Raw genomic sequence first — 24,430 nt, forward strand, 5'->3', positions numbered from 1 at the left:
CACCATTTAAAACATGTTTTGATTTTATCATTTAATATCAATAATATTATATATTAATATATAGTATATATAATATATAAAAATAATGTAAGGAGTGATCCTTATATAAATCTTACATACACTCCGCGATCGTCCTGACAGCGGGTGTCCACAAAAAACTCACACAGAAATTCGTATAACCATTATGTACATGTGCTATTATTTATTAATTATTTATGGAGCCAAAGGATTAGAGGAAACATTGCTCCCTACTCGAAAATTTCATGAGGCGGTTTTCGATATGCAGTTATGGATTTTGACAAGTAAGCAGGTATAATGTTAAATCTACGATTTTTCTTACAAAACATGGTGCATTTTATGTCTTCAAATATCATAATTTTCTTCTTATGTGAGATAAGCTGCTGTCTATGTATCGTTCGATTTGAGGTTTCCTGTGCACCCCACTGCTTAGGCTAATCTACTTTCATTATGTACGGAGGTTTGCTCACACACTGGGATATTTCGACTAATTTTTAATTGTCAATAATTAAAGAACAAAGCCGAAAACGCAATTTGTTTATTTTCGATTTTCACTTTATTTTAGTTTTACAAATAACCCATTACATTTTTTTACACCTATTGCTGAACATCCTGTATATTATAATAATTACAATAATATTAATTTTCTGAATATAGACAAAGTTTTGCATTCTTTCTACCAAATACTAACATTGGTATCAGTGGATAATATTCCAGTATCCAGTAAGACACTGCGAGTATTAAATTGAATATTTGTCGTATCACCCAACCAATGAACGGCATATCTGTAAAACAATTTTATTAAGGAACTATCGAATAGGAATGTATGAAATCTTTTATTTTAGCTAATTATAAGCCATGTAATAGTTCTATCGCGTAGGCACGACGGCGGTACGCTTTTCGGAAAACGTTATCTGGAGTTGTTGCTTATATTATAACAGTTGGGATGCATAAAGATATTGAGTTAAGTGTGCTCTGCAAGCATTTTATCTGCGGTAGCGATTAGTTCTTCTTTAGTTTTGATCGAGAAAAATGCATCTTTGAAATGAGCGATCAGAGTATTCATTTTCAGCATTTGATGGCTTTTTATTTTTAGGAAAGAGATCGCGGAACAAATAAATAAAAGAATTTATGATATTTATGGTGGTAATGCCATTAACAAACGTATTACTTAAAGACGAATTAGAAAATATAATGATAGAGGCTACAACTTGGAAGATCGAAAACGAAATGGCAGGCCGATAACAATTAATGTGAATAAAATAGATAGTTTAATTGGACAAAATCTAAGACGTTCAACAAGAGAAATTACCAATATATTACACATTTCACACGAATTGGTTACATTGCATTTAAAAAAACTTGGTATAATGGACAAATGCGATGTTTAGGTTCCGCACAAACTACTGAATAAGTACATTTATCTAAGAATTTAGAGAATCGCGACAGGACGTATTACGCAACTTAATATTTAAATTTCAAGATCGACTTATAAGCAAAATCTATTGAATCTAATGTATTTTATGCTATTATTATCTTATAATTTCTATATAATTTTTAATTCCTTTTTCTAACAAAATGCAATTACTTACCACACGAGTATAATATCAATTCACGAGTCTTTTGGTTCAAATATGAGTACCACCCAATGGGCTTTATATCTAAAGAAGAAAATTAGCTCAGTATTGCCTTTCTAATAAAAGTAAATAAAATATACTTAAATGTACTAACATTTAATTCCCGTTAGATTGTATGCGAGACTAAGGAAAGCGTCCTCGTTCACTGACAAATCGACGTACCAGAATCCATGCGTTATATTTTTCATCATCCGTAAAAATTCCGGACGCGGGTTTTCTAAATGTTTTGCCAATATTTCATTTTGAATTCTTCTACATAGTTCTACCGTTTCCTCCACCGTTCTTCTACAAATATTCATCCTAAAAAGATTGCAACAATTGGAGCTATTTCTTATCATGGAATTTCCAGTTTTGCTTTGTATATTTTATAGATCTGTTACCTGTCGCTTATACCCAATAGGTGACCCGTTACTTGCCAAAAATGATTAAAACCTATCCTCTGCTCCTCAGTAGCGTACGCCAGTCCAATTTTCTCGGGACACACAAAGACGTACCCTATGAAACCGAATTGCGTAATCGCCATATCCTTTTGGTATATCCCATGGAGATTCCTCTGAACACGCTTTTTACTGACCTTCACGTGTTTTTGTCGAATTGCGTTCAGCGCACTGAACCATCTTCAATAGAAGTGTTTCAAGCAGATTTAATATCACAGGTTCCATCCTGAATATTTTTATGCGATATTTAATGAAATTTTTTGAAACTCACTTCGAATTTGGGTCGAGCATGTCCTCGTGAAAGAGTGCGTACATGAATAGCAGCGTTTGGGAGAATCGCTTGTAAGACGAGATGATTGTGGCATTTTGCTTGGTGAAAAGAAGAACCTTCAAAGTAAAAAATATTTCCTTACTTGGGCAGTACAGTAGTTATCATTTCTATTTTGGTTTTATGATTTTTTCGTTAGTCCCCTTGATCGAATATGCGGATTTTGAAAATAATAGGCAAGAATATTTTTAAATTTAACAATGTAGAAATCCAAAGAATGGAATTATATGGAGCAATCGTGAAATTCAGCATGTGTTGTAATTCAAATCTGAATGATCTATTTTACTTGATATTTTCTTGTGCTGCTAGATATATAGAAATATAGATATATAGAAAATACTTGATTTTCCAATTGAACGCGTTAGTATGTAAATTACCTCCAGTATGTCTGGAACAGCTAATATTGCTGTGAGGCCTGACGCAAGTGCAGTTCCAAATCCTAGTAAATTTCCGTTATAATATCCCTGGCCTCTAAAATTATAATTTTCATCAATTACTTATGTGTTTTCTTTGCTTGTCACAATCTTACACTTCGAGGGAAATCTTATTATTTATTTTAATTTTCTACTCACATTTTAAATAGCCTTTCATCGAACCACTCAGGTAGATCATCCGATGTCACTTTTACTAAATCATGATCAATAATTTCCCTATCATGCAAGATCAGTTGAAAATGCTCGTCCACCGTTGCCGGTTGAGCTAACAACAGATACAAACATTTAGTAATTATGAGTTCCTAAAATGGCAGATAAAAATTTATTATCTCAACTCAATGTTTAGTATTTTCATAAAATTATTTTTATAAAGACCTCAAAGCGTATCAATAAGGTCAATCCACTTTCATTATGTTGATATGAAAAGAATGTATTATTTATATAATTAAAAAAAAAAGAGAAGAAAAAAACAAATACACAAGTATTTAAATAAATATTTACCGTCGGTGATGTGTTTCTTAGTGCTCATCGTCCTTTGCTAAATAAAACGTTTTCTTTGAAATAATGTCAGAATTAAAGATTTCACGTAGAAAATTACAGGGTTCAACACGGCGCCGTTTTCACTGCATCTTAACGCTTCGTCACAGGTCCTATTTTATTAAAATCTACAATATACAAGATGTCCCAGATCATTTCAACAAGACGATATCAGCATATTTTACTAGGAGTGAAAATAAGACAAAAATGTTATATAAACGTAAGTCTAAGAGCTTAGTAAAAAAATTAGAGGACACGAAACAATAATAGGTAATATTTATCTTCATTGGCTCCTTTTCATAGTATCGCCTATTCTTGTTAATACAAGATCGCCATCTATGAAAAATTGAATGTGCTACATTGCGAATATTTTTTTGTTTTTCTTTAATTTCTATAAATACATCGCAAATTCTTTGCGTCAATCCCTCGCATAAATTAAATTTTTTTCTGGTAACGCCATTTTTACATTTTAGCCTTTCTCTTTTGCTGTTCCAGATAAGTAAAAATTAAGTGCCATGTCCAGGCATTTGAAGGTCAAGTGACTGGTCCTCTCTAATTCGTGCATTTGTAAGAATTATTCTCGTTTAACCACCGCCGTGTTTCCACAACATAATATGTTGCACAACTATCCAATTGTATCCATAAATTTAAAACGAAGAAATAGTGGCATATTTCCTGCCAATTCTGCAAATTCATTTTGCAAAAGATTCAAAAAAGTATGTGCAGTTAATCGCCCAAGTAAATATTTTATTGTTACACATTCCCTCCAACATATTAAATTTGAATAGCGTTAATATGCTCTTTTTCGAACAGAGTGTGGAGTTTCGTGTCTCCATTGATGGTTATTGCGCATATTGAAAATACCTTCTTGAACGTTTAGTTGGAAATTATTATTTTAGAGGAGTTCCATTCGACTCTTTTCATAATCAATGAACGAAAGTTTCTATTACGCAATGTAGTTATACGGATGTCTGTAATATGCAGCGTTCACCAAATAGTAGCTCTGAATATTCTTAGTTGATAGAACGCTCGGTGAACACTCTCTCTGTAGCGTATTACTATCACAAACTTTTAAAATTCTTAGATTTCGATTTTCATCACGCCCATGTACATATTGTTGCTGTTATTTTACACAATGAAACGATCCGCCTTTACATGATCGTTCATGAACTCTCCTAAACTGTATGTTACTCTTCTATTGACAAGTCTTCGCTGATATTCCCGCACAGCATGTAAAGCATTTACATGTGTGAAACCGTAAATAAAATAAATATTAGCATATTTTCTATTGGGGAACTCTCGTAGCATGTTGATACGAGATCATACAACTTAATAAATGTCGATATTGTTAGTGTTAATACTAGTCATATTATCAGCTCAATTTATAAACATAACTTGAGTAAATAGATTAGATAAATACCATCGATGTATACGTGTTAAACGAAAATTGGCCAGTCACTTTCGTTTTAATTTTTCTCTTAAGGCGATTTTGTGTCTATATTTATGCAACACTTTTTCTTATTGTCATTCGTAGAATATGCTAATATCATTCTGCTGAAAAAATCTGGGGCACTGTACAGAGATCTCGTATCTCTTATATAAATTATCAGGCAATGAAGATCACTTTTCTCTTGTTCTACGCCGTATTGCACACGTAGCTTTATTGTACTTCACCGTCCGTGTTGTTAAATCCACATAACAATTCTTATCCCGTACTTTATAAACCGGTTATTGCCAGTTAGCGTACTGCTTAGTTTTCTGGGTATAATACTACTGAAATGCAGCGTGATGTTGAACTAATATTTCCGTCGACGGAACTGATTTCGCAATCGCATTGTTAATTTATCGATAAATGTAATTTCTGAGTAACTTGTGATTGATAACTCTCAAAAATCAAAAAGTAAAAGACTGTAATCGTTGTCCGATAATGCCTATATCATCTATATTGCATCTGTATCGCCAAAATTTATCACGATTATCTAACATTTCGAACACAATTGCGAAAGTATTCGTACACGTTTTTTGGAGTTAGCGGTGTGAATACTAAAATAGAATTTGAAAGTTAAAACCAGTTTGGAAATGTAGTCTTGTCGGTTAAAATGACATTTACGACTGCTTACGATTGCAGATGATTATACGTTACGAAACAGATGCGACGTGATATATGATTGAACGTTACGAATGATTAACGATATCATACTCGTCCGCGAACACATATCGATGCTGCTTACAATTGAAAAATCCCCGTGTTCACTGATGAACGATACTTCACTCCACGTAATGATACGAATAATTGGAGACGTTGACGTGTCGAGTATGGTTGGGAAGGCGGTCAACTGATCGTTGCGACTAATGGAACGATTTTGTCTCCACGAATGCTTTGAAATGTTGATAAGTCAGGATATGCAGGTGGGACTGCTATCTTTTCAAATGCTCCACTTCCAGTGGGCATGCTACCATAAAAATCAGGCTATATGAAACTCTTCTCTCGAAAAGTTAAGAGAATTAATCATTCATAACTTACTCTGGCGGAGAAGATATTATTGATTCGAAATCACGAACAAGATTATACCAATTGTTTCTAATAAAGAGACTTTCTCTCTCTCTCTCTCTCTCGAGTATCTAATAACTTCCTAGTTGATGTTCGCGGTTGAACGACACAAATGAAACTGCAGATGTCATGTCGAGCTCAAATAAGGTCCGCAACGGAGATTCCGAAATACGGACGCTGATTGGTTTTCACTTAACGCAAGAAAATGACCAATCAGCACGAAGCGTCATTTATTGTCCTCCTATGCGCTGTGAAGGACTCAGAGATATTTATTAGGTAAGTCACTGAAATTCGCTGCGTGACGCTCAAGCGGTGACGATCCTCCAAATAGAAAATATACTATTACGAATGTTAGAGGAAATCTCGCGTTTTCTAAATTATCCTTTAGACTGCGAAGATGAAGGCTGCGATGAAAATATTTCAATAATGATCTCGCTAAATGTTGTAACTTATATACTAATACCTCGTAATTTCTTTATACATACTCGGATTCGTTTCTACTACCGTGCTGATGTAATTTAAGGATATTTACTTTATGATATATGCATATATTCATAGAAGAAGTATTCAAATATTAGGTTATTTCAAAAGTTTCTTTCGTTTTATTTATTAAATTTCGTTTTATATTATTTTATTGAATTATGTATGATTCATTTTGTTTTATTGTAATCATGGATCATCAGTAAGAAGATGTATTCAAATGACGACTATGTTATTACACGATCACACTATATTTCTACGTTGGTTGTTCTGGCATACTACATATGTATACGATGCGCAGTGTTCCATGAGTGACATTTAGCGGTTAATGTTGCGTAATATTTCGGAATTTAAATTACAATTTACTTTTTAAATTATTAATGACCTTTATTCCAAATTCTTAAACGTGCAAATTCTAATAATATATATTTTGTCGAGAAATGATAATAAAATCTCGTCCTCAAATTGTTAGTAATGAGATATTTCACATTTTTGTGAAGATTAGAATTGTCAACAATTTGACGACGAGATTGCTTTATTTGTACAATGATCTAGCAATTATGTAAAATTATTGTATGTTTACGATTGTGTTATTTATGCATCGTGTTTTTTATCCATATGGCGAAGACAATCGTGAACAGAGGCAGTTTTAGCAGTACGTTTCAACTCCAAGTAAAATATAAACGTTGCAATCGACATGCCAACGAGTAAGAAGAAAAATCCAGCGCCTAGCGGCATCAATCCGAGAACTTGAACGTGTCCGTCGTATCTATCGTGCTCCACGAATACTTCGCGTAGATTATAATTATCTCGTCTGCGAATAACATCGCGCAAATGCCAAATAACGATGCCGGTTTCCTTTAACCAGAGAATGATCTGTATACATAGAAAAAATAGGAGTTATTATAAATACATATTCATGTGATACGAGTTAGAGATCATTAAAATTTATAAATATTGCATGAAATAAACAAATTGTGTAGAATAATATTAACATATATAATATTAGCATATTTTACGTATTTTTTTTATTTTATATAATATCTGTAAATAAATTAGAAATTATAAATAATAATATAAAATTATAAATAATAAAATTACGTTGAATCACGTTTCTTATTTTTTGCAGGAAACCGGTTTTATAATTCACTATATCGTCAATCAGTTGCGTATTATCAAAATTGTTTTTATACAATCCTCCTCAAAATTGATATCTTAGGATATCCCTTACTTTTACAAAAACTTGGATATTTAGTGTAGATCATGAATTTCAGATTACACATATGTTTTAAAGAAAATTATAAATACGTCAGTACTGTATACCTACATATATGTGTAGTATCGTGGATTACCTACGAAATATCGGGTGAACTATAAACAATGTTGCGAGAAAGCCTAAGTGCCGAAAGGAAAGGGACAGGAAACTTCAATGAACCAAGCGGCCCATCAATGTCCCCAGTCCTTCAGTCAAATAGTACCCGGAAGGAGGCGTATGTGAATGATCGCGGACGGTTACGCAACACGTGCGTGGTGGTAAGGAAAGATGACAAAGAGATGCTTGAGGAAGAAAATCGATTAGTAGTCAGTTATCTATTTGCATGCAAGCGCTCGGATGACTGTCCTCTATCACCAAGCGTGGATTATTACGTGCGCTGAGACTGCTTTTTATTTCAGTCACAAAGTATCCTTCAGATGTGAAAGTTCACGTTTGACCCGTTTGTCCCCATTCCGCCTATATGAGTTTATTGTATTGACATTTTAAAGAACACGAGAAATAATATGATTTAATTTTTTATTTCTTATACTTTCTTAAATAAATAACTTTTTCTTTTTTTCCTCCGTCATAAAGAATGTAAGATGCGATGTTTGCGAAATAACGTTGTCTACCAATCGTTTTGAACAGTAAATTTTCGATAAGTCCATGAAAAATTCGGATGTCATTTACTGCACCTACAACCGACCACGCGCGGTGATAGGGACCAGTCCTCTGAAATAGAACCATGATGCAAATGGGTTAATCGAGAACCTAGTTGCGAGGAGTTCATTTGTTGCGAATTGTCAGTTAAGTCGAGAGAAAGTTGTGAGCGAATTGCGGCTTGGTTAATCATTAGTTGCCGAATTGTTATGAGTTGTTAATTGTGAATTGTGAGTCGTGGATTAATTTAGTTATATCGCATTACTGCATTAAGCTCACATTAAATAACCATCGTTTCCTGTTTAAACCACTGTAAATAAATCCATCTATCAATAAATTTATCATATAGGATAGAAACCACTAGTAATCCTAATTTCTATAATTTCGATATCTTATATATGTATGCTTCCTTTCTCATGTTAATATCATATTAATATTATGTACTTAAGTTTCTCTAATTTAATTAAGACGTAAGACTTTTGGGTGAGGGTTATATTCGATGTTGGAGGTAAACATATGTTTTCCATCTTCTTCACGATCTTCAAAATATTCTTCGTCGTAATATTACAGTATTGAAGATGTTACAATATCGCTTGCATTAAAATTCGTTGACTTCAATCATTATCAATAATTTTGAAAGAAATTTTTTCCACCTTCGTACCTATCAAGTTATTTCCATTTACAATTATGTTATATTAAAATTTTCCTATTTAATTGTAGAGTGATGTTAAAACAAAAAAATTAAAGAAATTGCACTCATCATGTTTTTCTCCTCTCATATTCATTTATGTAGAGTTTTGATACTGAAAATCGTAATTTACCCTGTTTATGGGTTTCAGAAGCCATGGTTGAACGGCAAAAGCAGCATAAAAGTGTCCCACAGGTTCTCTCATCAATCTGTAATTCTATGATGAACTATATTATTCATAACTTGAATATTCTTTTGCAACACGTGTATGAAACATATGTAGAATATAGTTTTGCATAGATACCTTTAAGTCTTCGTTTGATATATAGTCGGTTGGAAAAAAATAAGTGTCTAGTATTTTTCCTGGAATAGCGTAATTACCTTGCGTAATGAATTGCTTTAAGTGTGTACTATTTTGTATTTGACGATATCTATTCGGTAGTTGCGCTGCATGTGGATTCTAATTGAATCAAATGTATTTTCTTTTTTAATGTGAATTTTGGAAAATTATCATTTCGATTGAAGTGACGTACCGTGAGGTCGAAGAAATCGGCGAATGGAGGTGGTTGACCCATTTTTCCCCATTGCAAATTTGCTTGAACAAATTGTTCGATGGTATCGATCCTAAAAATATTTATTATGATTTTTTATTTAAATTTATCTGCACAGTGGATATCCTTATTTGCTTCTTATGAAGCTTGGTAAAGTTTTTCAATAAATATAACCTAATGTGTACATACATGGTCGCGGTGCGTGTATGAAAATTATATAAACATTGTTTATATGTGCTGTTATTAGAGATGTATAGATATACATGAGATATATAGAGATATATGTACTATCATTAGAGAAATAATGTTTTCTATTCGAAAATTCCATCAGGCGGTTTTCGATATGCTGTTATGGAATTTAGTGGGTAGGCAAGTATAATGTATAATCTACGTTCTTTCTCGCGCAAATGGTCGTGCAAAGGTCATTAATAATTTAAATCTCGTGGTCATGCAAAGCATGATTTGCGGCTTTAAATATCATAATTTTTTTCGCTACGATTTACGTGAGGTAAGCTGCTATGTACCGTTCGATTTGAAGATCCTTGCGCATTCGCTGCTTACGATGCCCTCCTTTTGTTCGTGTAAGGAGGTTTGCTCACGTACAGGGATATTTCGACTAATTTTAAATTGCCAATAATTAAAAAACAAAGCCGAAAACGCAATTTTTTTATTCTTGATTTTTATCTTAGATTCAAGAATAATCCATTAAATTTGTTCACACCTGTTGCCGAACACTCTGTAACCTTATATGTTGTGTATATGTGTGTGTATGTATATAGAGTGCGTATCCTAATACTTCTGGTTGTAGTATATATAACGTATTTTCATAATTACGTGCTTACTTTGTATATTAAATAATATTATCAAGATCATATCCTGATGTGTAGAACAATTATTTTTACCTCAACAAAAACAGATGCGATTAATAAAAGCAGAGATCAGTAAAAGCGAAACTATAATAGTAGTCTACTGCGGCGATTTTTTGTTTCGTCTGATGATTAGAAACTTCGATTCCCTGTTACCTGTCCTCGTAGTCTGAACTCGCAAGTCTAGCCGCAAGGCTACTGCAATAAGCTGCAATTATTAACCAGCCCGCAGTCTGCCAGAAAAGAATCTGTAGTTTGTTCATCGTGGTCCCGACACTCTTCGGTACCGACATGCTTAGTAAACAGCCAATCAGATCGGTTAGGATAATTAGAAAATTACGATATCCTGAAAAGATTGTTTTATTCACTTTCTCTTGACTCCTGAGTATGTTTATTATTTCTCTATTCAATGACGTAGATTATCAAAAATGGTTTATATGGTATTATCAATAATGGTTTGTATAAATGATATAGCCCTTTGCGGACTACCGCCGCATATATGCGTTCTGCATAAACCATCAATTTGGCTGAAGAACTCATATATGCGTTTGGCGAAAACAACTGATGGAGCCAGAAGATTCATATATGTGTCCCACGTAAACGCTTCGCTATGGTCGAGAAATTCATATATCTCATATATGCGTATATATAAAAGACCCACATGCATGTCATTTTATTTATCCTGTGGAGAGTCGTGTCTATGCAGAAATGTGCGCTGGCAATTTTACTGACTATCGCGGCAGCAGCTTGGCCCTACGGTACGGTTGACTTCGAACCGTCCCGTCCGCAAAGGGATAGTAGTATCAATAATGGTTTGTATAAATATAAATATATATTATATATATTTATATACACATATTTATATACATATAGATATATATAATGAAAGAATATGATTGAAGAATTATAGTATTTTGGAATCTATAAGATGATAATATGACGATGAAATATACGGCAAAAAGTATTTTTTATGGTTTCTTACGTTTCGGAAATTTGGGATCAATCCAAGTCCGAACATATGCATAGAAGCTGTGTAGTAGCAGTACAGATAAGAGTAAGAACCAAACTTCTTCTGAGAATGGTCTTTTGAGAGCCAAAAAGTCTGTGGTTCGACGAGGACGAGGTACCAAAAAATGTATATGTAGTTGGTACCAAGGTTCGGATAACTGCACGAATCTTTCTTGATCCAATATTAGCCAAATACTGGCGAACGCTAAATCTACCTGCAGAAACACAGGATAGATATGAAAAGATTTTTAATTAATTTTCTACTTATTTTTTAGGGGAATAAATAAAGAATAAATTAGTGTACTTTCTGATCACGTATCATTTGTATTATACCGCCCATCCAATATGTGTCGTTGATTCGTTTGCCATATCTAACAAATTAAGATGAAGTTAAAAGCAAATTAAAGCTAAATTAATAATACAATTTTTCATTTTAATGAACAATAACAAATAATTCAGAGAACTAATGAAAACAAGACTGATTATATTCATTATATTTACGTGTAGTTTCCCTCTGGTTTCCTCAAAGTCCACGTGAAATTTAATTTTTCCGCCATTATTAGAAACAACCGCATTTCGATACCGTCCCAATCCAAATCTGTATTTTAAAAATATATCTTACAACCCTTATGGCAAATGTTGCATTAAATTATGCGATTCATTTATTTATATACCACTATCCATTGTGTATACTTCTGCTTGTATACCATTAATCGTTTTCTGAATTGTATGATTCAAGTACGTCATAGGAGGAATATAATCGCTGCAGACTTGTAATTCTCTACCATGAAAGTTTACCTTGTCGTTTATTTGAATTTCCTTGTATCTTAACAAACAATTTGAACAATTTGAATTTTAACAAAAAGGATGATAATGCCACGCATTGAAATGATATTTACAATTTCTTCTTATGATAGAACTTCATTTATGTAAAACTGTTTGTTTTTATTGCTGTTATATAAATACATCATATTTTATAAATTTATTCATTCATTCTATTAGCTATTGTTTTTCGTTTACATAATAGCAGTTAATTAACATTTCTTTTCAGTAAATGGAGTTCTACCGTAATTTATATTGTTTATCATTATGTATTACCTGTCAACTTTAGTAAAGACTCGCGGTTTTATGTAGTCTTTTGATAATGTCCACATTCCCGACATAGAGACAATATTTATATTTGCAATTCCGTACACAGAATTATTCAATAGACAAGAATCATTGGAAATATCGTTATTCACTATAATCAGAATCTCTGTATTCCACTGTAGTAACGGTATTCTTTAATGAAACAGTTATATTTCTATTAAAAACGGAACAGGCTTTATACACTCAAACGTGATTCTCTTATTTTACTTTTTTATAGACTCCATGATTCCTTCTTCACTTGATCCCAACAAAAAGAATTCGTGGCAGTCGTGCGTGTTCGATTTCAAGAGGTAATTGGATGGATAGATGCTTCTGAATTGATTGAACAACGTTTCCGAATCTTCAGTCGTATCTAAATAAAATTTCATAATTTTTAAGTAATTTAAGTAAAGAAACATAAATAAAATCCATAATTTATTTTTACTAACCGCTTAAGAAAACGTTGCAGCATTCAGAAGAAGTAAACGACAACTTGATAAGTTTCGTAAAATATTCATCTGCAATCCACGATCTTCCCTTCGATAAAAAGATATTTCTTTTATCAGCCATCACTATAAAAATAGACGCTACAAATGTGTAAATCAACGAATACACCTTCATAATGAACTCGTACGATTATTTATACGCAAGCATTCCCGCCATTTAATTTATTTCGCGCGCAACTTAACCTTTAACTCTACAAATGTGCCTCTCTAGCACCACCGATGTGCGGCGCTCTACTCTTTAAAATTTGACACTTAAAAACTTGCAAATCGAAGTATGACGAGAATAAGTTGGAGTTGCCGGTCGATATTCACAATTAAAAGTCGTAGCGTTAAGAGTTAAGCACAAATCTTTTCAGGAGGCAAGGAAACCCTTTGTTTAATCTCCAAATCGTGTGTTTTCCGTGTAGTCCAGCGTCGTCTCCCTTTTTCGCCAAGTTCTCTGTCAACGTAGGGCCAGCCTGAGTGTAACCTCCTCTCAGGTTGCTGGGAGTACGATTCGACGTAGAGGGTGACGTAAATATATATACAAGCTTCTGAACACGACGATACGTGCAATTTGAGTGCTCTATTGTACACAAACGTAAATTAAGGGTGCGGTTTGATGGCAGATAAGAACGACGATAAAAAAGTGTGCAAACAGAATTACAACTCATGCTTGACACAAAACATATAATTATAAATGAGTTTCAAAGCTTATAGCTTCGTTGATGTCTAATTGACGATGTTTTAAGTATTCATCGATGCCTCGTGTATGAGAAGATAATCTAACAAAATAACATTAAATATCAGTTATGAGGAATATTCTTTGTTATCGTTCCTCGAAGCTTTTTCTTTATTATCCTCTGTCGTAGCATTTCTTTGTTTTTCATATCTTGTGCACTGTTCATGAAATATATATATAAAATAGAACGATGCTTTTAAAGGTGAAAGTAAATTCTGAATTGTTATACGTTGTTTAAATGTATTCCAACAAACCGTCAACTAATTAAACATATTAGATTAAACGTATTAGATTACACGAGATATGTATGTATTTGTTTTCGATAAAACTGAAATTTAAATTAATAATAAAATTTTGTCTCCTTTGTATACTATGAATATATTAATAGTTGAAGATTCATAGCAAGAATGATGAATCTTCATACAATAGCAAGTTTATTTTTACCATGATATTTTTACTATGATGTGACTTACTTCTAACTATTGGGTCAGCAACTAAGCGATTGAATGAACTAATGACAAAATCCGCAATTACTTAGTTGTCAAACCAATAATAGAATATATTATTATCCATAAAAGTCGAAAAATTTGATAAGATTTTACTATAAGCCCATAATCGACAAAAAATTTTTTCCAAGGTCCAGAAAAAATTTAATTCTAAAAGGATTAAATATCGATTGATAGATACATATATCTGTATCATTAAACATGTTATCATGGAGCTATTAAGAATGTCCATGACTCTTTTCTCTGTGAAAGGCAATAAAAAGTACGGAGCTAAGCAATATATTATACATACAAGATATTATCTCCTTTTTCTTCCAAATTATTTATTATTTATTTATCAATGAAATGTTTTTTATTGTGTTCTACATATCATTTGTATAATAGCAAATTTTTCTAATTATATGAAAGTACTATTAAATGACATTAAATTTCGTATATGGATATTCAGAAGCAAATTAGTATAAGGCCGTTAGTATTAAAATCGAGATAAGCAACATTTTTCTTCAGTTAGTGACGCAAGAATGGCAGTACTGGTACTAATGAAGATACGGGAAATGATTTTGCTCTTTTTGTCATTATTTATTGTTATTACTTATTGTTTATTCTACCGGAAATGATAAGATAACGTACTGGTTAATACGACAAACATGACTTGCAGATAGAAATCAACAAGGTTACTATTAATATTTTTTTTTTCGTGTACTAAACATACAACTTTTGGCTATTGCATCTCCAAGTACTTCCGGTGCATTTGTTATAAAAGTATAGGTTACCGTATCGATACCGAGTGACCATGAGCAAACGAAACCATGTAAATTCCCCTAAGTTGTCAAAACGCCATCTATCAAATACAATATCGCTTGCACACGACTCCCATTCTCCTGAAATTGGGTGTGGAAGGAAGGAGTCAAAGTCATCTTTTCCTGCTTTTCGTCGTTAGAATCTACAAAACATTCAAGGCAGTCCGAACGACCCGAACGGTTGAAAGTTCTTACGTTAGAGTCATCCGTACATCGAACTGGTAGAACACTCGCGCAAGATAGTTTATACAGAATAATTACGCGCAACGTGAAGCACGATTACTGGACAGCTCCTAGTATTCTGTAAATATTTCTATTAAATAGTTAACCACATACAATGTTTTTTTTCCTTGAACGAGGGTGGTCTATCGAACCACTTACTTCTTAGTTCACGTGCAAACATCAACAAAGCTGTAACGATTTAAATCGCAAGTAGCAATAAAACACTAATGAAATTAATTGCGACAAAAACAGAAGAAAATCGTTATGGTTCTTTAAAAGAAATCAGCATCAAAAAATTATGTCGCATGTCAAGTATCGATAGAAAAATCTGAATGAGTCAATCTATATATTTGTCGGGATTATCACTGCCACTGTTATTCTCTGCATCAAGGTTTGATTTACTTTTGAGTCTGATGCTTGCAGTTCTGGATTTATTGTAGAAAAATTTCGATAAAATAGATGGTAATGCAGCGGAATATAATGCAATAGGCCAAACACGCGCTTCTTTGTAATTCTTTTCATGTCCATGTTTTGTATATAATGGATTCTAGACAACATTATGCAAATTTAATCACCTGTCTTTTGGCACCGACTTTATGCTTATCTCGTAAAATAAAAAACTATTCTGCAAAGTTCTTTTATAACGAATCGTTTTAAAGTTTTCGTTGTACCATCTTCACAATCAAATAAATTTTGTTCATTATCAAGTAGATATTTGAATGCACTACCAGAAAAAAGATGATTGTCTAATAACAAAGAACGTGTATTTTCATTTCTTTCACTTGTAAGAAATAAATAAATATCTACATAAAACAGCATACAATTATTTTTTAAATGACAAACAACAAGGCATGAATTTGTCGCAACATTAAACGGCCCTACGAGAAAGTAATTCCCATTTTCGTACTTATATTATCTTCGTTACGCAATACAAACAATGTCTTTAAAAGGCATATTATAATAATATAGTAGTTATGTACACATTTTCTAGTACAGCACAACTAGCAGAAAAATATTTATCTGTACGATAAGGTTAGACTGAACTCATGTCGATAACACGTTTATGGTAAACATCAGTCGTAAGCTGCTTGGTTAGTTTCTCGTTGAATTTTGTGCTGAATACTCGACAACTGAACTTTACCCATGAAAATATTATATCTCGTTACTTTGCAATGTTATATTTTTCGTATACGTGTGATGTTTCGTGATATAGTTAGTTGTTTATATGACCATTGTGCATCATAATATTCTATAATGATAGAATTCAACGATAACTATCAATTTTCTTAACGTAGTGTGATACAAGCATTTTTACAATGAGTATTTTTACTTCATTGCAGAAGTTTGTTATCTGTGTTAGTGCAGGTTGTTTATCTTATAGTAAAAATATTCGATGATAATAAGAAATCAATGTTTACTTTATATTTTTATTTCCTTACGTGTAATGCAGGGAAACGATGTTTTTCTCGAGTTGGTTTCATCGGTTTGGGCAACATGGGTGGTCATATGGCGAGAAATATTCTACGAAACGTAAATTATTCATTATTCAGACTACGTATATTTATGCAAATTCGTAATTTTGTAAAAAATAAGCGAAATAAGGCATAAATGGAGAATGGCTTCACCTATTAAATTATGTAACAAGTAATTGTAATTATATAACAATTACGAAACTTTACTATAGATATTTCCTATATTTTTTGTGTATTATGTTCATTTACAAAAGAAAAATCCACTTGAAGAAGCTTAAATTTTCCATATATGCATATTTGCAATCAAATAATACTTATCTAAAGATTCATTTGAAATCGAATGTATTGATTTATATCATGTTACAGGGTCACAAACTAGTCGTCTTTGATGTGAACGAATCAGCTGTGTCGAAGTTGACAGAGGTAGGTGCTAACAGAGCTTCGGATCCTACTGAAGTGGTAAAAGACGTCGAAGTAGTCGTTTCGATGTTGCCATCTAATCAAGATGTTCTGGACGTTTATAACATTAAGAATGGTTTATTGAGGTAAATAAGTAATCGTGTTATCTCTCAAGTATCCCCTCAATTTATCAAGCGTATTATCTTTAAAAAAAAAATATCCGAATCTTTTTTCTCTTTTCGTACTTTCAGTGCAGCGAGAAGGGACACTTTGCTGATCGATAGCAGCACAATAGATCCGTTTGTATCTCAAATCTTGGCGAAGGAGGCTGAAAAAATTAGCGTTAATTTTATAGACAGTCCAGTATCTGGAGGTAATTCTAAATAGATCGTGGAATTCAGATGCATTAATAAAAGTTTTAAGGTGCATGAGGAAACAAGACAGAGTATATGAAAAGTGAATAATGTATATAAACCAGCGTGGAGCAAATCTACACTTCCGAATTAATGAAAATTTGTAAGAAAACTTCGTGAAAAATTGAATTTCAGTATGATTTTCAAGATCAAAATTGTTTTATTGCAACGTTCTTCATTCATCGTAAGGAACAAAAGTCTCTAAGGAACCATGAGTCGCAAACGATCCCGTTCACCTGGAAAAAGATAATAAAGTATTAATAATTCTTAAGCTGGGTTTACCCACAATATGTTTACACTCTACAATTAGGTGCAAAGAAAATAGCACCTATTGTTGCACATAGGTGCTTCAGATCTATCATTATAGAGCATACCCCACATCTTTCTTTCTTGCTTCCGTCCTTTTTGCTTTTTCTCTTTCTGTCTATTTAAACGATTTGAAACTCGCGCTCTACGTTTCCGTCAAGTTTCTGTCCAAGATTACGTATTAATAAACCACATTCAATCGGATGTTATAACTGTTTAATAGATGTAATCTCTTTACTTGAACTATAAACAATTTCTTGTCTCAAAAATAGAACCCACTGCCGTACATAAAAATTGGAAATCTAGTACTATTCGCATCTTAGGCAACTTGTATTATTTACACTCTGAGCGAAATCTTTCCAGAAAAATCCCTTAAACATTTGACTTAAAAAATGATTGAATAATGTGATCAGCGAGGTACGATAGTAAAAAGCTAGATGTGGTTGTAGATGGTCCAATATACTCATGGACGGTGCGAAGATATGTTTGACCATGTGTTAATGTCATTTCGTTTAACTCCAATTAGGTATAAACGCAGCTAAGGATGGAACGTTAACATTCATGGTTGGAGGTTCTAAGGAAAATTTCGAACTTGCCAAGCCTCTTTTAAAATCCATGGGATCTAAGATAATTCACTGTGGAAACGTGGGTATGGGCCAAGCAGCAAAATTATGTAATAACATGCTTTTGGCTATTAGCATGATCGGTACAGCTGAAGCATTTAATCTCGGACAAAAGTAACTCACGCAGTTTGTATTTCATACTACGCTATAAATATAACTGTTTCATTTAGTTATTGTATTTTAGGTTAGGTTTAGATCCCAAGGTGTTAGCTAATATTGTGAACTCTAGCTCCGGCAGATGTTGGTCTTCCGAGTTGTATAATCCTGTTCCAGGTATCCTCGACAATGTTCCAAGCTCTAAAAATTACGAGGTACTTAATTACGTTGCATTTCTTTTATTTTGTTAAGATTCGTTTTATTGGTGTATTTAATGGATTTAATTTTAGGGTGGTTTTGGAGTGACTTTAATGGCCAAGGATTTAGGATTGGTGCAGGCTGCCGCGGCTAAGGTAGAAGCAAGTATTCCTTTTGGATCCTTGGCTCATCAAATTTATAGGGCAATTATCGCTCAAGGATTTACAAAGAAAGATTTCAGTTTCGTTTATCAATTTCTTAAAGGTCAGCAGCAACTTTAATTCTAGAAATCTAATGATGTAACTAATTTATTACTATTAAGTGTGTATTGTAATAAATGATTTTATAATCTTTTATACGTAATTAGACATGTTTGAAATGTAGTATTGGATTTTCTGTATCTTAAACTTTGAAACGTGTTGTGATAGCATAGAGTGCGCTACAAGACGGAACAGTCATGAAGTGTCGGTAACAAATCAAGAATAACAAATTGAAAGATTACAGATTAATATTATATGTAAATATATTATAGTATATATAATAATAAATAGGATGTAACATAAAGTAGAAGCGAATTGTTTTAGATTACTGTCTTTTACAAACGTATTAGTTTTCTACTATACCGACTTTGTCACGCTGATATTTATATACGTCACGTTTTAAAGTTACTTATATTTATAGTGCAAACGGAGATAATCATGTTAAAATTATCATACGTATTCCTTGATTACTTACATTCAATTCTAGCCATACGAAAATTAAATTACTGATAGACGTAAATAGCACACGTTGTTACATTGACTAGCGCGGTATGTTAAACCACTTACTAGTTTAAAACTTTCTCAATTGAATTAGACGTATCGATTATAGCATCATTAAATATCCAATTATCGCATGTTATCTATTAAAACATCACACAAAAAAGATACTTTAAAGTAAAAAAATTTAATCTGAGAAAGTAATTCTAAACCTAAATTATCAGGATATTTTCGACTTGCTCTACCTTACCAACACATTGCACTCGAGATAGCTACGCTTGAAATAATATTTGTAACTAACATTTCGAAGAATAATAAAATCAGTATCTCACTCGTTCGTAATTAAAGTCTTTCAAATAAATAATTTCTTGCAGAAAAGATTTTGGGAAGATTTGATATATATAAATATTTCGTTACCGTTTTGATTAGCGTAGTACACCACCATTACTGTCAGTCAAGAAGTTTTTGTAGCTAGACGAGAACAAGAGGGCAGTGTAGTTTGGTGCGGCTCTGTGGCACCCGTGTAGTTCGAGGTTTTCTGCTGGTGTGCATTTTCTTAATCGTGGCGGTTGTCGTCGAGAAAATTCGTAAACAATCTCAAATCGTGTACGTGCTCTGTCTCTGATTTTCTGCGATCGTCCCGATACTAAAGACCGCGCGGATGTGTCGTTAGTGCTACACGTGTTTTTACGTTCGCGCAGTGTTTCGTGAAGACAAGAGAGGCCAAGATACATACGTACGCGGAACTGCGGCTGTGAAGGAGAGAAAGAGAAGAAAGACGACGAAGAAACGAAGGAAGAAGTAGAAGATGAGCAAGACGTGCGCCCGCTGCGAGAAAACGGTCTACCCGATCGAGGAGCTCAAGTGCCTCGACAAGGTACGTTTTTGTGGTGTTTGTCTGGTGAATTTTCGAAGATCCTACTACGTTTTCTCTCATCTGTAGATTGCGGATATTCATTCAAATTCATATTTTTATGAATATAATTTAAAAAGTGGAACCTAAGTAGAGATTTATTCTATCCACTAAAAATTATAACGGGTATTATATCTTCGATATTTACATATTTATCCATATTTTGTGTATTCTGTGTATTTTTGCACCATCAGATTTTTCATAAATACATAAAAGTTCGCAGTCTATTCATCTGTATGTAGTAACAAATGTTTCAACCAAATGACATGAAATGAAAATAGATTATAGAATTACATTTATATTATCTTTATTTGATTTAATGCAATAAATACGAGCTAAATTATTGGTTTACTGTTACTCGAACGACAGAAGTGGTCTTATTCTGTCTCTTCAAAGTTTCCCGGAAAGATTTACGATTTTCGTGCGGTGTGATTATTTCCAACCCATTACGTATGCGAATTTAATAAGTAAAGTGAACTTTGTTTTTGCACTTGGAAACTAATAATCTTTATATAAAGAATCTCTAATACGCGATAAGATTTTTTGTATAGACAACGTATTATCTAAAGTCTAGATTCTAGATTGTAGATTATTGTCTGTAAAAGAATTACACGAGCCTCTTTGTTTTCTTTGCGCCTCGAAAACGTTCCGCTCTTGGTTTATACATATCTCCCTCAAGAATGATCCCGCTGTGAACGGATAGCGTGGAACGGCTCGGAACTTTTTGCAACAGATCGTAGGATGTACCGTTCTCGTTTAGTTCCGCTTACTGAGGCGTGCTGTTCCATTCGGCATAATTGTCTGTGTCGTTCTGTCCGTCCACGCCAGCGTACAACATATTCTCTGTTCTCCCTTCCATCGAATCGACCAACATTTTTCTGTTGAACATGCTGCTTCTTTATAGTACGTTTGTAGTTCTTAGTTCATTTTCATCGAAACCATTATCATCAACTTACGCATGCTTATCCGAATAGACGATTAATTGAGATATGCGTAGTCATTTTCCAGAGGATGTGACATACAAGGAAATTTGTTAGTTTCTAGTGGATATTTTAGTTTGGTATATACCGTATGTTGAAAATTGTAGTAGTATAAGAGAAGTGATGAGATTTTATGATTCAAAATACAACGAAAATCAATGATAACAAGTTGATATTGGATGTTTCGTTTTATATATGAAAACTTATCGAGTGTATATGTTCTAACTTGTTAGAAGTTTTAACACAAACATCTCTTATGTTTTTTCATATATACAGAGTACAATGTCAGGACTTATTTATCAATATCTCCTTACTAATTTATTTGTAAGATTTAGGAATGAACACAACGAACATAATAAATGGCAGTAACAAACATTTTGAGGTTAGTTTATTGTTTTAGTTTAGATACAGATGTTATGTGATGGCCGTGTCAATGGGCAACATTTTCAACAAAATCTTAAGTAATGTAATAAATTACTAGGTAATTTAACTTCATTTGTACTTTTTTGATTTTCAAAAGCATTTCTCTCGAAGATGAAGCCTCTCTGCAAAATAATTTTCTCATTCTTGATTTTCATCTTATATTGTGTCACAGAATCGCGTCTCGGGACAGTTCAACTAACTGGTGGCGAGGCAATGTCGTTAATAGGGTTGTTTCGACGGAAGCGTCACGACAGTGCACACAATGTGGCATAGAAAACTGCACGTGCCAAGCATGTTACTATCGACGCGGTAACTAATGATTTGGCGTGAATTGCACGTGTTTATTGCCATTAACCCTTTCGTTAATTTGTAAATTGTATTTGTGGAATAGTTGAACATATCGCGACTTTCAGTCGCTTAATCGTCTTCAATAAGATTATAGACGTTGAAATAACGTATAGCAGTTACAATTTATTTAACGTACACTGTGCACATAGGATCGCGTTAACGAGGCTTAAATCGTGTAGGCGGTACTCTGCGCCGGAAAGCGAACCGGAGCTGGACGCAAAGTCTTGGATCTCCTAAATTTGGACGTATCGAAACGCGCGATCTCTTCACGTTGGTTTTCTAAATTCACTTCCTACGTCCTTCGCCTGCTCTCCTCTAAGTTCATGTATTTTTAGCCCCTTCTCTGGGTCACGACTAGATTACTCAGCCATTAACCTTTCTAAAGGATAGACACAAATTTGAAAATGTTTACAATTCTTTTGTTTTTAATTTTATTAAATACAGTGTATGTTAAACTTTAGGACGTTACGATTTACAGCTCCAATTTTTCCTTAATTTAATTCACCTGTCTAACATTTAGTATTTATATACATATGTATATAATACACAGTATATACATATGTGCGTGGCTCAAAATTATGATTTTTGATCAATTTTAATATATAATATACGTATGTACGTATGAAAATCACTGTCTATTAATATACATAAGTATTCTTATGAGCGAAATGAATACCAAACCAGTCAAAATAACTGGTATCAAATTTTTTACTTTTTCAATTATTAAAATCATACAAGCTTTAACACATAATTGACCGGCTATTTCATATAAAAACTGACTCGCGCCACAGGCTATTTTATAAAAAACTAACAATTTAATTTTGTGCATGAAGATGCGAGTTTATTCGTGATCGGTCAACATTGTGTTATGTAGAAACTTAATTATATATATATATATATATATATATATATATATATATATATATATACTTTATGTACGAAGGCAAACCACTAGAATCGGATCTACCCGCGAATAATTATTTCTTTGTAAAATTGCAGTCTGTTACCGCGCTCGTTGATTTTTCCTTTCTCCGCGTGCGCACGCGCATATCTTGCCTTCTCGTTATTCGTAGCCTGTACGTTCTTGTGAATAGCGTGTATAGAAGCACCTTCTTCTCTCTCTCTCTCTCTATCTCTCTCTCGCACGCTCTTCTTCTATATCTTCGTTCCTTCTCCATCTTGATTCAGTGGTCTCCATCTGCGAAGAAACCTCGAGTACGGAGGACAACGTGCGCGGATCAAAGCGAGTAGCGAGAGCGTTGCATCGTCGACGAAGACGAATTTAGCGCACGAAGAACAATTAACGCGTGCCGCGTTCCTCTAATCAGGAGAAATTTAAATTACTTCTAAAAGGACGTTGTCTTTTTGTAACGTAGTTGTCTGCAATTAAGGAACAAAACGGTCGTTAAATATGGCTATATAGTGGAAAAACGACAATGGGACAATTTTTCTTTTTAGAAATATTCAACTTTATTTGATGTTCTCTGTTTGCAATTTGAAATTCGCTTCGCAATGAAATAGCGAAATTATTGTCACGTATAACTCTATAAGATACAAATGATAACGAAAGAATTTTCATTTTATTAATTCAAAAAGTAGCTTGTTGTAATCTTCACAATCTCAAATTCGTGTTATACCTATAACTTATATTATTGTACTTTTTTGCAATGGGTTCTTCCATAATGAAATAAACAAAACGATCGTTATGTATACTTTTATAATAGAAAAACGATAACGAATTTATTTTCTTCGTTCAAATTTATTTATTGTATTCCACGAAATTTCAAATTGGCGCCATAGAACTAATGATGACAGTGATAGGGGAAATGAAAGCATCCAGTGAGGATGGGGCATGCGTGGCGTATATACGTATCTGTACTTTGTCCATACAGACTTTTACACCGCTTATTAACAAGTTTATGTATGGGAAAATCTCTCTCTCTCTCTCTCTCTCTGTATGTAATCTAATATTTTTTTTTATCATTGCTTAGTCCGTGCCTTTCGGCTTTGGACGAACTTTCGGTTTTATATTTCTTATACCTATTTCGCTTCTTATATACCTACCTCCCCTCTTATCCACTCTATTCTATTGCACTCCCTTAATTATTCTATCTCTAAAAACTAAAAAAACTAAAAACTAATGACTAAAAAACTATGGCAACTGTGCT

At 33.2% G+C, this 24,430-nt stretch overlaps 4 protein-coding genes across 17 annotated transcripts in view; 2 read left to right on the plus strand and 2 right to left on the minus strand.

The window, feature by feature from the left end:
* Window positions 1-542: 542 nt before the first annotated feature.
* On the minus strand, window positions 543-6,083 carry LOC126919431 (uncharacterized). Of its 8 annotated transcripts, none has more exons than XM_050728740.1 (10): window positions 5,916-6,077; window positions 5,623-5,844; window positions 3,356-3,392; window positions 2,993-3,119; window positions 2,798-2,891; window positions 2,364-2,479; window positions 2,036-2,272; window positions 1,750-1,955; window positions 1,611-1,679; window positions 543-803 (listed from the first exon to the last, which is right to left on the minus strand). In XM_050728740.1, the coding sequence occupies exons 3-10, from the start codon at window positions 3,381-3,383 to the stop codon at window positions 658-660; spliced, it is 1,023 nt and encodes a 340-aa protein (XP_050584697.1). In that variant the 5' UTR covers window positions 3,384-3,392; window positions 5,623-5,844; window positions 5,916-6,077; the 3' UTR covers window positions 543-657. The 8 variants fall into 8 exon arrangements, with proteins under 8 accessions (XP_050584697.1, XP_050584694.1, XP_050584692.1 ...); XM_050728737.1 differs by having other exon boundaries at window positions 3,356-3,504; XM_050728735.1 differs by having other exon boundaries at window positions 3,356-3,519.
* A 473-nt stretch (window positions 6,084-6,556) lies between these two features.
* LOC126919389 (uncharacterized) lies at window positions 6,557-14,124 on the minus strand. Of its 3 annotated transcripts, none has more exons than XM_050728571.1 (12): window positions 13,028-14,122; window positions 12,807-12,951; window positions 12,549-12,731; window positions 12,125-12,276; window positions 11,952-12,048; window positions 11,755-11,821; window positions 11,425-11,665; window positions 10,599-10,788; window positions 9,559-9,649; window positions 9,330-9,485; window positions 9,159-9,242; window positions 6,557-7,298 (listed from the first exon to the last, which is right to left on the minus strand). In XM_050728571.1, exons 1-12 carry the CDS (start codon window positions 13,197-13,199, stop codon window positions 7,017-7,019), a joined length of 1,860 nt encoding a protein of 619 aa, XP_050584528.1. In that variant the 5' UTR covers window positions 13,200-14,122; the 3' UTR covers window positions 6,557-7,016. The 3 variants fall into 3 exon arrangements, with proteins under 3 accessions (XP_050584528.1, XP_050584531.1, XP_050584529.1); XM_050728572.1 differs by having other exon boundaries at window positions 7,095-7,298; window positions 9,159-9,252; window positions 13,028-14,124; XM_050728574.1 differs by lacking the exons at window positions 9,159-9,242; window positions 9,330-9,485 and having other exon boundaries at window positions 13,028-14,124.
* A 1,082-nt stretch (window positions 14,125-15,206) lies between these two features.
* LOC126919437 (3-hydroxyisobutyrate dehydrogenase, mitochondrial) lies at window positions 15,207-19,203 on the plus strand. Of its 4 annotated transcripts, none has more exons than XM_050728753.1 (7): window positions 15,207-15,414; window positions 16,784-16,863; window positions 17,172-17,350; window positions 17,456-17,577; window positions 18,450-18,660; window positions 18,731-18,857; window positions 18,933-19,203. In XM_050728753.1, the coding sequence occupies exons 2-7, from the start codon at window positions 16,828-16,830 to the stop codon at window positions 19,119-19,121; spliced, it is 864 nt and encodes a 287-aa protein (XP_050584710.1). In that variant the 5' UTR covers window positions 15,207-15,414; window positions 16,784-16,827; the 3' UTR covers window positions 19,122-19,203. The 4 variants fall into 4 exon arrangements, with proteins under 4 accessions (XP_050584710.1, XP_050584708.1, XP_050584707.1 ...); XM_050728751.1 differs by lacking the exon at window positions 15,207-15,414 and adding an exon at window positions 16,382-16,424; XM_050728750.1 differs by lacking the exon at window positions 15,207-15,414 and adding an exon at window positions 16,431-16,698.
* Window positions 19,204-20,089: 886 nt separating this feature from the next.
* The window catches only part of LOC126919435 (LIM and SH3 domain protein Lasp), a 38,273-nt gene continuing 33,932 nt past the window's right edge, over window positions 20,090-24,430 (plus strand). Inside the window, exon 1 of one of the 2 annotated variants that reach the window (XM_050728747.1) lies at window positions 20,090-20,475. In XM_050728747.1, coding sequence (XP_050584704.1) covers window positions 20,407-20,475 — 69 coding nt within the window. In that variant the 5' untranslated portion in view covers window positions 20,090-20,406. The remainder of the gene's footprint in view (window positions 20,476-24,430) is intronic. The other variant, XM_050728748.1, reaches the window with a different exon arrangement.

This window comes from Bombus affinis, chromosome 8, assembly GCF_024516045.1.
Source record: "Bombus affinis isolate iyBomAffi1 chromosome 8, iyBomAffi1.2, whole genome shotgun sequence".
Classification (NCBI taxonomy): Eukaryota; Metazoa; Arthropoda; class Insecta; order Hymenoptera; family Apidae; genus Bombus; species Bombus affinis.